At 45.1% G+C, this 12,865-nt stretch overlaps 1 protein-coding gene across 1 annotated transcript in view; it reads right to left on the reverse strand.

Moving 5' to 3' along the window:
* The window catches only part of MAP4K5 (mitogen-activated protein kinase kinase kinase kinase 5), a 577,489-nt gene that overhangs the window by 64,884 nt on the left and 499,740 nt on the right, over positions 1-12,865 (reverse strand). The window contains exons 28-29 of the mRNA XM_086937299.1: positions 12,491-12,559; positions 7,134-7,226 (exon numbers count right to left, since the gene is read on the reverse strand). Of these exons, the coding sequence (XP_086793425.1) occupies positions 7,134-7,226; positions 12,491-12,559 (162 nt within the window). The remainder of the gene's footprint in view (positions 1-7,133; positions 7,227-12,490; positions 12,560-12,865) is intronic.

Genomic DNA, 12,865 nt, shown 5'->3' on the forward strand with positions numbered 1-12,865 from the left:
GGGATGTGGTGAGAGGGAGTCGTTCTTTCATATCCGGTGGGTCTGCCCCAAGCTTCAGAAATACCGTACATCTCCACAAGACTGGCCCAGCCTACCTCAACAGACGGCTTCTCCTTCTACATCCCCAACCGCCAGCTACACTACGCCGACCTCTCACTCGCCACCGTCCCTCGCATCAGAAGAACAACCACCAGTGGGAGATCCTTCTCCCACCTCGCCGCCAAGACATGGAACACCCTCCCACTGAGCCTACGACAGACCCAAGACCTGCTGACCTTCAGGAGGATACTCAAGACCTGGCTGTTCAATCAGTTGCGCCCCCCCCCCCCAGCGCCTTGAGACCCTCGCAGGTATGTAGTGCGCTTTACAAATGATTGATTGATGGAGGGCATTGCCCGTGTGATGGAGGCGGTAGTTGCTGCACAAGTTCCCCTGGATCCCCGATGGCATATTCTTGGTGTCACTGGTGAACTCAAGTGGCCAAAGGGGTCCAAATCATGGTTGGCATTGGCAGGGAGTTAGAGGGGGGTAGCCAAGAGGAATATTGCAGGCGCATGAGGAGCGACAGACCCTCCGACAGTGGCTGCATGGCTATGTGACTTGGACTGGAGCTTTTGGGCAGAACGGGTAGTGTATCAAAGCCGGGGATGCCCTCGCAAGTGGGAGAAAATATGGGGACCGTGGACATTGTACAGGAGTCCCTGAGGGCTCTATACTTTTGGGGGGTGATGGGGTACACGTATATTTATCTAGATTCTAATGTGCTATATTGCTTGAAAATTGTCAACTTGCGATCTCCTCTCTACAAATGTATGATTGATTGTTTATATCTGAAGCTTGTTTATCGAGTTAATAAACAGAAATGTAACAAAAAAATATTGGGGCCCACAAATTTAGGTCACTTCTGGGAAATCAAGAGGAAACCTTTGCTAAGGAGAAGAGCCAGATAAGCTGAGGAGGAATACTGCCCCTGTGCTGTTTGCTGTCTGATATTGGCCTGCAGTGGCTGCTTGCTGCTGAAGAAAGGAGAAGGACTTTGCTGTTTTGCTTCTGTCACCTGCTTGAAGAAAAGATCTCCAAGGGCTTGAAACTGAGCTTGCCTCCTGTTCTGCAGTCAAAGGAACACAAAGACTTCACCGCTTCTGCCTGCTTGCATCTGGAACTGCTGTTTCAGCTGCTACAGAAGGAAATTGCAACACCGATGCCGGCGAGCGACGCCCCAACCTTCAGCGAAGCATTGGGCACTGCTCGTGAAGAGCATGACGCATCGCCCTGACTTGCACCGTAGGCCCGACGCCTGCTGAAGCTGCGCTGCATCGACTCCGAAGAAGTCAACGAGGCCGCTGACTGTACCGGAGCAGAGGACACCGCTCGTGACGTCCATGACGTACCGTCCAGACTCGCACCGCAGCCCTGACTTCTCCGACGCAGTGCTTCAACAACGCAGAGCCGATCCTCTACTTGGGTGACTCCCGAATCCATCCACACCGCACAGTTGTGAGGAACTGCTGCCTCGCCGCCATTCGTGACGTCACCTCCCCAACACAGTAAGGAACGAACGTCTCACCTCACCTGCGCTGCAGTAAGGAACCGAGCGTCACCTCCCCTGGGGTCATTAGGGATCCGACTCTGCCGACACCAAAACATCATCACCTCCCCAACGCTGTGCACCATCTTTGCTTTCATCGAATTGCAGGTACTGTTCTTTGTGGGTCTGCTTGACTTCAGGCCCGACGCCGCGCACCTCGCGGTCGGTGCCTTACTTTGGGATTTTCACCTATCACAACATCGTAACAGCTCCAGGTGGAGTTATTTGTTGCTACAAGCTTTATTTAAGTGAATAACCTATTTTTTAAAGGATATTTTTAATACTGTATTGTGGATTTTTGTCGTTTGGTATTGTTTTGGGTTTAGATACAGATTACAGATTTTTCCTAACTGGTTGGTGTCCATTTGTAGTGTTTTCACTGTATTACTGTGTGTGTTCACAAATGCTTTACACACTGCCTCTGAGATAAGCCTGTCTGCTCGTGCCGAGCTACCAAGGGGTTGAGCCGGGGTTATTTTAGAAGTGTATCCCCCTTAACCTGAGTAGAAGCAAGGGTCCTTATTTGGACAAAGGTACCGACCTCTGCCAACTAGAGACCCCCATTTCTAACACTCTAGTGCAACAAATTATCACTTTGCCACTTTGCAACCTAGATGCAAAATGTTTCCCCTGTGCAGAGCTCCTGTGCCCACCCTAGCGGTGTGGCCATGGAAATGAGCAACCCCTCTGTGATTACTCAAAACCGGTTCAGATAATTCCTCTCCCACAGGGTCTGTTGCCTCATTGACTAGGGGGACAAAGGAAGAGTTCCGACTCAGATATTAGTTACATTTGCATGTGACATGGTAGGCATCTTTAAAGATAGTAAAGTCCCTGGGCATGCTAGATTCAATTGAGCCCACTCTTTGTCCATACAATATTGTTTGATGCACTTGCACTGCTCCCACAAATCTATTTGCGGATACTAAATAAATTTTTTGCCTCCAGTTTTGAATTCACATTTACAGAAAGTCTTAACATTTTTACATGCTGCTTCTTTATTTACATACTCGTCATATTATTTGATTTTCTAAGCAGTTGCGGACCTTCTGACTAGGCTTTGCCGACCCCCCTGGGGTCCCTAGATCACAGGTTAGGAAACACTGCCTTAAGGTAAGGTATTTATTTTTTTCCAAAGACCTTTTAACTGCTTATTTAGTGATTATTTTACATTTGTTAAAACTTTGTGTCCACTCAGAGATCCTCTCTGCATTTTTAACTCCTGCAAGCACTTACAGCGGATTTTAGCGCTGTTCCTTGCAGCAGACTTCACGGCCGCCATCGCTAGCGCGAGGCCACGCCCACCCATTAGGCCACGCCCACCTTTCCTCTCCTTAAATGTGCTTCCCACGCAAGCGCAGCGGACGAGCGCAGCGGGAGCGCCTAAGGCAAGCCCGTCTGCGCCCGTCCGCGGTCGTACGCGGTCCAGGGCCATAACCCCTGCTCCTCCAGATGGCCACATACGGTGGAGCAAGCAGGATCTACTGAACTCATGCCACAAAATCGACGATTCCTGCAAGCATAGTCTATGCGTGGAAAACGATATGGGTTGCGAACACTGTCACTTCTCATTCGACCATGGTAAGAATACAACCAATATGAACTATACCATACACTGCGGACTGCTTAACGTACGCTCACTGAGAAAACACAGGCTAGACCTATATGATCTACTTACTGAGAACCAATGGGATCTTGTGTTTCTAACAGAGACATGGCTAGATAATGAGTCTACACCCTACGCCCTTGAGGCAACTCCAGGAGGGTATACAATACATAGACTGGATAGACCCACAGGCAGAGGAGGCGGAATCGCAATTATAGCCCGCGAAAACCTACGATGCCAGCTAGATAGCTCTCCCATCCTGGACAGTGAAGCAGGGAGTTTCACTGTCAAAGTGAATAATAACTACACGCTAAAGGACATACTAATTTACAGACCCCCAGGTCCCATAGCCAGGTTCGAGGAGAGTTTGGTTGAAGGAATCATGGAAACCGCACTGGGCAATGACAAGTTTCTGGTACTCGGGGATCTCAATCTTCATCTTGATAACCCCTCAGACCACGTCAGTAAGAATTTTGGTCAGGCACTGAAAGCCCTCCAACTTACCCAAATTGTTAGAGGCCCTACCCATCAACTGGGTCATCTGCTGGACCCCATATTTGTCAACTGGGGGGAAGCGGAAGCTATGACCCCAATTCCCATCCCATGGTCGGACCATTATTTGGTCCCTTTTTCCATACGAATCCCTGGAAGCAGACCCCCACAGCCACCAGTTATGTACCACCTCAAACGGAAATGGGCTACATTCTCTCAGTCTAAATTCTGTGCAGAATTAACGAAAGGAGGAAGCCCAGGTGGGAAGGATGCTGACACGGCCAATGCTAACCTCTGCACACGCATTAATCAGGCACTAGACCGCACAGCCCCTTTGCTAAAAACCAAATCTGGGGGACGCATAAACAGAACTGCCCCGTGGTTCAACGCTGAACTAAGAGTTCAGAAAACCGCACTGAAAAGAACCGAAAGAGAATGGCGCAAGACTCTCTCTGAAGAAACCAGAAAGAATTATCTAACCGAGAGACGAACCTACCATGGACTAATCAGAAAGACGAAAACAGCATACTTTACGACTAGGATCAGTGAGGCTGGTAACTCGACGAAAGAGCTGTTTTCACTCTACAAAACTCTTTCAAGCGGAAACCCAGCTATTGCCCCCGATGACTGTTCGCCAGAATTGTGTGACAAAATCGCAGATTTTTTCTCAGATAAAATAACAAAACGCAGTCCAAAACCGGGGCAGACTTCGTTGAAAGCCCAAGGGAGTGGGGAGATAAACCAAGACTTACCAACTTTACTACCCCTCCCACGGAAGATCTTCTAAAAATCTGTAGGTCGGTGAAGTCGGGCTCTCCGCGAGACCCAACCACACCCAAACGCCTGAGGGATAGCCTAAGGGTACTAGAACCATACATTAGACATGTACTCGATGTATCTTTTAGCACCAAGACAGTACCTAGGGATTGGAAAAAGGCGGTTGTTCTGCCCCTCAGGAAGAAACCTACCATCAGTTTTGAGAAACTTGACAATCTCCGCCCAATTTCACTCCGGCCCTACCTAGCCAAGGTGGCTGAAAAAGGGTCAATAAACAACTAATGGACTTCGTGGAAAAGGCTGCCTATTGCACGACACCCAATTCGGATTCCGCCCCCGCCACTCTACAGAGTCCGCACTGCTTACTGCAGTTGAGACCCTTCGTCAGGGGGTAGATGAGGGACACACCATGGCCCTCATTCTATTGGACCCGAGTGCAGCGTTCGACACTGTGGCGCACGACAACTTGCTACAGTGTCTGAACAACAGAGGTATATCCGTAGCTGCACTCCAATGGTTACAATCCTTCCTGACAGGGAGAAGCTTCCAGGTTCGCCAGGGCGACCACTACTCGAGAGACATAGGTTTGGGACAGGGCGTCCCCCAGGGTTCGTCCCTGAGCCCAACCTTGTTTAATCTCTATGTCTCTCCAGTGGCTTCAATTGCCGTGAGTCACGGATTGAGCATCGTGTCATACGCCGATGACACGCAGCTGGCTATCTCCCTATCGCGTGCACCCGGTCTTGCGATGGACAGTTTCAGGAACTGCATGCAAGAACTTGCAGCCTGGATGTCCACCAACTGCCTTAAGTTAAACGGCAACAAGACCGAGGTGCTCGTTGTGGGGGGGGAACCCATCTGTTTGGTCATCGGCGTGGTGGCCTCCATGTCTGGATGAAGCTCCCATACCCCGCCAGGGAGTAAAAAACCTTGGCGTATGGCTCGACGCTGACCTATCTTTTGGACCCCAAATAGACCGAGTTGCAGGCGTCTGGTTTGGTGTCCTAAAAACCATAAGGAAGGTCCTTGACCTCCTTCCTATGTCAGCGCGGAAAACACTGGTACACGCCCTTGTGACATCACGCCTAGACTACGGCAACCTACTTTACCTGGGCACACCTGCAAAGCCATGAATCGCCTTCAGGTAATACAGAACGCGGCAGCCCGTCTCATCCTAAAAATTCCGAAACGATCAGACACCAAAGCCGCTCTCAAAACCCTCCACTGGTTGCCAGTAAAAAGCAGAGTGGAATTCAAAGCCTCTGTACATGCCACCGCATCCTGGCTAAGAAATCTCCTATTCCACTCCAGAACTTAGTGACAGGGTATACACCTGCACGCGAGCTGCGCTCCTCATATGAGGGCCTACTTCAGGTTCCTAGGGTCAAAAGAGCCCGTATGGGCGGACGCTCCTTCCGTTATCTGGCAGCGAAAAGCTGGAATTCCCTCCCTTTCCATCTCCGTCTGGATCCATCCGAATCCAGCTTCCGCAAGAACCTAAAAACACACCTGTTCTCCAGATAACGGATCACTGGTCTCCACCTCGCACAGATTTCTTCAGTTGCAGCGCGGGGACACGCTTTGGCGTAACCAAGCGCTTTATAAGCTACCCTTATTATTATTATTATTATTATTATTAAGAACCTGGTTACTTTAAGCAACTTGAATGAGGAGTCTTGATCAGAAGAGAACATGTGCAGACTCAGGTCCATACCAATTAATACTAAACACGAAAGTTAATAACTTTTCCAAAAAGACTGAAAGAGTTCTGGACAGAGTCAAGGTTTAAATTGCTTAACTCTAGGAATGTTAAAGAAAATTGCAAACATTTAACAAATGTAAGTTACATTTCATGGTAATAACATATCGCTAGCTTTACCTTTTAATGGGCAATAGTCTCATTGCACTGTACAAGACTGAATGTATTGTTTGTGAATTCAATTTTGCTGGCACCAGCTTATTGAAATATGCAATTTCTATATTTGGGCTTGTGGAGAAATTATTATTACTCATTCAATAGGTTGATGAAGTATATACATTGTTTAAATTACAAACACAACAAATACATTTTTTAAAGGATTATAGCATACTAAAAAGAAAACAATTGACTTAGCACATATATTTTACGATGTAATTGTACTGAATCCCCAATTAAAGAGTATATGCCTGGGATTTGGAGGAAAGCATGACAAAGAATTTATACAACCTTGTTCCGAAAAAAAGACAAATGCTGAGTGGCACTGTATATCTTTATAAGTAAAAATGGTAAGGCAGGCTTAGCAGGTTAACATTAGTATTAGCTGTTTGCAAATCAGATTGTTTACTGAAACACGTTTTCTGTCAACAGTCTACAGATTTAATAAAAAATACTACAGAGGAGACAAATACCATCCCTGACAAAGTTGTGCATTATATTTTAATGATAGGCTACCTACATTACAACAGAAAAATAGTATAGCAAAAGTGACCAGATCTGAAGTCATTGGTTATAAAGGGCAATAAACAGACTGCAATGATGAATTTCAGAGCGAATTTTGGCACTAATTAAACATTCATTCAAAAAGAGAGACATGTATGATCTTTATTTGATACTTTAATGAACTTAACTGTCGTGTGGCATTCATAAAACAGTTTTTAGGTCAAAGTAGATGACAAATGTATTCAACATACCTACAGATTCAATCTGGAAATCAAAACTTAGTTCAGAAGCCAACCTTTTGCTTGGTTTTAATCTTCCTTGCAGAGTCACAATTTTCACAAATTCTTAGGAACCATCATTAGATCAAATGTTAAAGAAACAAGGGTTAATATGCATGACACATATTTGATATTCACATATTATATAACATAAGCAAAACCTAAACATCCCTTAATGACTAGTTCAAATCAAGATAATTACTGCTGAGAATAATAAAGTTAGACATCTGCAACCAGTGGAAAATGTTAACATATGTTGATACCTTTGCTTCCAAGCAGACAGATAACTGTTTGAAATATTCAAGTGCATCATATAGGAATCTGTTAATCTTAGCAGAGATTCTGTGCTAGAGTTATCAAAGGGTAAACCAAAATAGCCATTGTCATTGTAAGTGATAACATGCTGTGTATGAAAGTCATCACCCTATTGTTGTAAATTAAAACAAAGACTGAAAGGGAATAATGGTGATGTGAAGAATAAGTTGCTTTCCTCCAAAAATGTTTTATTTATGTATTTATGGATGTGAAGCAGAATACTTTTTTTTTTTTTTAGAAAGATCCCACAATTCAGGTTTAGAACACCTGTTAGACGAGCTGCCGATACACTTTTCAGCGGGAAACAGCGTTTATAACGCTGTCAATACCACGCGGGTAGGTAACAACAATCTGGATGTTATATCGTCCGCGTTGTTACCACACATGGCATTACATCGCAAGTCGTTTCTACGACATGCGCTAGATGCCGCACAACACCAAGGAATGTGTTGGATTTTTGGGTTTTAGACTCTACTGCCTCTTCGGGAAAGGATGTCAAAAGTTTGCGTGCAGTGTGCAACATTTTTGCATGCTGCAAGAAGTGTCCAGCCAGGACTCAAAAGCATTCCTGTACGTTGGCAAAGGAACTAAAAGCTCTATTGAGGTATAGAACTCCTGCCACGAGGCACTGACTCTGACACCACTCTATTAGGGCCATCACGGACCTAATATGGCAGAAGCTCTGAAGCCATTGTAATGGCAGCTTTCGTGTGTATGGAGCCTTCTGCAGCAATAGTGTGAGCCCCGCTCCCAAGCCCATGCGACCCATTGTACTACAAATGGGTAATCCTGAAGGGGGGCTTGGATCCCATGAGACATTCCGGGAGATTATTTACACATCCCCAATCCACAGGTAGATCTTTCTCTATATATGGTGGCCCTCTGCACACCATTGAACCACATCTAGAAGGAGGGTCGCAAGATAATAAAGAGACCGGTCCGTGAGGCCCAGTCCCCCAAGATCCATATCCAACTTAAGGATCTCTAGTTTAACTCTGTTGCGCTTTCTGGCCCATACCAGAGAGACAAGAAGACTAGTAAGAGACTCAAGGTGGATCTGGGGATAGTGCAGAACGAGATTTGAAGAACATAGAGGCAACATGGCGGAAGGACCATCCAGGCCGATGCCACATGACCCATTATAGAGAGTGGGAGGCGATTCCAGAAGTGGATAGAGGACTTTAAACCTTCAAGGGCTACTCCAATATTCAAGGCGTATTGAGCGTTGGTGAAAGTGGCACTTTGATTCCTAGGCACCAGAAACGATCGCATTCCCATCCAAACACCGTTATGGAGAGATCTGCTACCTCCTTACCAACCAATGCTGCAAGAGGAAATCTAACCGATTTCTGAATTGTTAACCTTCAGCCCTGAAAGGAAACAAAATCCTGTTAAATTGTCCAGAAGAACCGATAACACACTCTCTGGGTGGGTTATGTCGGAGAGGGCAACATCTGTGTACAGGAATACGACGTGAACCGGGCCACTTATGGAGACACCCCAGTGAGCCATGTCCTGTCACAATCGAATGGCCAGGGGTTTTATCGCCAGGGCGAATAGAAGTGGGTGCAGCGTGCAACCCTGTCTCGTGCCACGCTGAATGGGAAAAAGTTCAGAAATCACTCTGCCATTTCAAACCCTAGCAGTTGGCTTACTGTAAAAGAGACTTACTCAGGAAATTCATTCCTGGCCGAGCTCAATTTGTGCCAGCACCACCCACAGTAGTCAACATCTTAAGAGTATCGAAAGCCTTTTCGCTGTCTAGGGCTTGGATGACAGCACTGAGGTCCATAGCCTCCTTAGCGTGTAGGACATGAGACAGACGTAGGTTTGTGTATGTACCACGCACTGGCATGAACCCACATAGGTCTGTGTGGACCAGCCGAGATACCACTCTGCTCAGCCGGAGTGCTAACACTTTGGCTAGTATTTTGGTGTTGACACAGCATTAGCATTAATAAGGACTAATAAGAGCCTAGCATACATGGGTCCTTATCTGGTTTAAGAAGCATCACAATTTGAGCCTCCCTCGTCGTCGGTGGTAGGAATCCCTTGCATCTGGCTTTTTGCAGGGAGTCCAGTAGGTGAGGGAGTAGGAGATCTTCCTAAGACTGAAAATAACCCACCGGCAGACTATCAAGGTCAGAGGATTTGCAGTGAGCCATGTTGGTCACTGCTTCTTTCAGGTCTTCCAGTTGGATATCTCCATCGAGGCCTTTGCGTTGGCCTTCAGTTAGGCTGGGGAGCGTCCGGTCATCCAAGAAACCATCCAATACATCCGGGGCTAGATGTACCTCTTCACTATACACCGACGACAGGTGAGCCTGCATGAGGGTGTTAATACTGTGCAGTGTATATACAGGGCTACCATCCGCCTGCTGGAGCGCGAGAATAATTGGGGGAAGGGGGATTCACCCTTGAGAAGCCATGCCAACAGACAACCTGATTTGTCCCACTCTCAGTGTAGCAGTTGACGGTATTCACACCGAACCAAGCAATCCAGCCTATCCCATATTTTTCCGACCCTGCGTTGGGCATGTAACACAGTCTCTCGCCATGGGCTCCCCTGCCGGGCTTTACTTCCTGCAATGGAGCCAGGTTATCCTCCGCTATTGATGAGTCCCTCTCCAGTGGTCTCTTCAGTCCACCCATACGTTGCACGGTTATGTGCTATCAATACATGCTATAGTTCTGGGTTACCAGCTTGTATACATCAAATATTAAAAATCTACCAAAGGAATAGTAACCATTAGAAATTATTATTGCACTGCGCCTTCAGGAGCATTGTCAGCTTGTCCTACTTGGTTGACGACACTTAACACTACTATCAACCTTTGATCAAAACCTAGTTAGTAAGAAAAGGCAAAAGCACAGCAATGTAATGTAATATGCTGTTTTGTAGCGCGCTCAATTACTACCGGAGTATCCTGGCGCGGAAGACCGCTGGGGAACTTGTCCTGGCTTTCCCTGTGAGATGGTCCCTTTCTGGGTATCTCCAAGGTGAAACCAGGCATCCCCGGCGTCTGTGGGGGGGCCGTTGTAGAGATGAGGCAAGCTTAATGCCCAGAGTTGCTGAGTGTGATCCCTGGTTAGAGTAGGCACCGAGGCGAGAATTATCGAGTACGTTGACCCTGGTCCACGACTCTGCCGCGTCGGGAATTGAACCCTGGTCCCGGGCCGTTCTCTGCTTCCGGGTCTGTCGCCTCTAACCAGTGAGCCACACCACTCCACAGCAATGCCCATTCTTATATAATGTAACCACAATGTGACAGTTTCCAAATTTGAGTGAACATACTCAACTTGTTTAAAATGTTTTACACATTAAATATTGAATCTGACAGATTGGCCAATACAACCTCAGTCATTATCAATTAGAGTGCTGTGTGTGGGCATATAGGCACCAGACCAATAATGCTGGACTCAGAAATAGCAACACATTATTATCCCTGTAATATATGATCTGTTTGGAACATATCGGTCTTTGACTAGCCCAGGATCACTCGAATGACCTAGGATCTTGGGTAGGCAGCAATGTGGGTTGTAACCACACTGCTGGCTTTTTAGAATCCCCACCATGAAGCAAATGCCCAGCTGTGCATTTTGGTTGATTCCTTCAACTTTTACGGGTCAACCTCTATTAGTTACTTGGCAATAATTTCAGAAGAGAAGGGATACCAAAGAAAAGCGCCCTCAACTTGTAAAGTTTTATTTTTCACTAGTACATCAAGCTAGCTTGACGTTCATGACGAGGAGGGCAAGAAACAATAACCAGTCTGATTGAATGGTCCCCACTGTAACATGCTATTAACAGATTGATGTGCAGTAGCATCACCACTTTTACTCCCTTTCATGCAATTACATGCAGCAGAATGGGCAGATATGTATTTGTGGATTTTGTGACTAAGTATTGGAGCAGTGGAATCTATTAATCTGTAAACCATGGCTTTTCCTTCTCATCATGACCACTGAACTATCTGAAGTGATAACACCCAAAACATAATTCAGCTCCAAAAAATGTTGCAGTCAAGAGGCAATTCAATACATTGTGACTGTGCTTTTCATTTAGATTTAGTAACATAAAGCCAACATTATCTCTTTTGGTTACATCGAACAAATGGTGCTGGGAGACGTTATACCACAATCTGGATTAGCGCTATAGATCAGAGAGAAGACATATTTTTGATCCGATCATCAAAAATGTTCATCCCTTTTCGTACTTTCTTCAGAGGAAAGAAATACACCACTCTATCAAATTCTAAAGATCCCTATTGTATCCTTGTATATTGGAGCCATGAAAATAACTCCAAGATCTACTGTTGTTTTGCCGATGCAAAGAACTTACTATCTAGAGTTTATGTTTTTTAGGTTTTTATGATGTTCTGCCATGCCAACTTAAGTAAGAGGATAGAATTAAGGAGTCTGGGACTATTCACTTTTGTGTGGGCTCCCACATACTGTAACAGATGGTCACACAATTACACTGCCTAGTTTATGAACATGTTTGTCACTCTACAGACAGACTTTGGTAAAAAGGTAATAAAGAACACAAAAAGATAAATAAAAAACAAAGCCAGTATGGTGGGGTTTTCATGCTATAGAGTATGAACAGGATTCACATTTCTAATATTCAATTTTTTCCTGAGAGACATTGTTTGAGCGAACAAAACAGGAGAACACTGATCTCTAGTGCAAAATAGGTATTCTAGCGTTCAATTCATGCTTATGACGAACCCTTGCTTGAATTATTTCAGTATTCTTGAGAGTTACTTAAAACCAATTTAGTGGACTCATAGTGTTCTACTTTGTCAGCTGAAACACACATATTGCTTTTGTGAAGCTAGTTTGTCACTACTCCCATCTGAATAAGAACAGTGTTTAAGAGGATGGATGTCCGACAGTTATACTTGAACACAATAAAACCTGCAGAATGCCATCAAAAACAAAATTGGCTGATACACATTGATCGTTTGGTCAATTCAGTTTGAAACGTGAAAAGAATCCATAAGACCACTTACTGTCCAAGCAGACAAGAACTGTATCTCTTTCTAGCTGAGTTACATGGATAGCTTCCAGTTGATGACCACCTATAAAACAAATATTTAGAAATAATATACCAGTAATCTAATGAAATAAACAGAAAATTCAAGAATTTAAACAAAAAAAAAATGAATCCAACTTAAAGGTAACGGCTTTAAAAAGGGAGGTCTAAAATGTCGAAAATTCATGCATAAGGTTATGATGAAACCTTAAGGAATTTTCAATCAGTAACATGGATTTGGATTTATTAATGTTTTGGGATTCATGATCAAATTATCATACATTGTACAATTTGTTTAATCGTACAATACTTCAAAGAATATGAAAAAGTAGCTCATCAGTCCGTTCTGGTT

The sequence above is a fragment of the Lissotriton vulgaris genome, chromosome 9 (genome assembly GCF_964263255.1).
Source record: "Lissotriton vulgaris chromosome 9, aLisVul1.2, whole genome shotgun sequence".
NCBI classification, from domain to species: Eukaryota; Metazoa; Chordata; class Amphibia; order Caudata; family Salamandridae; genus Lissotriton; species Lissotriton vulgaris.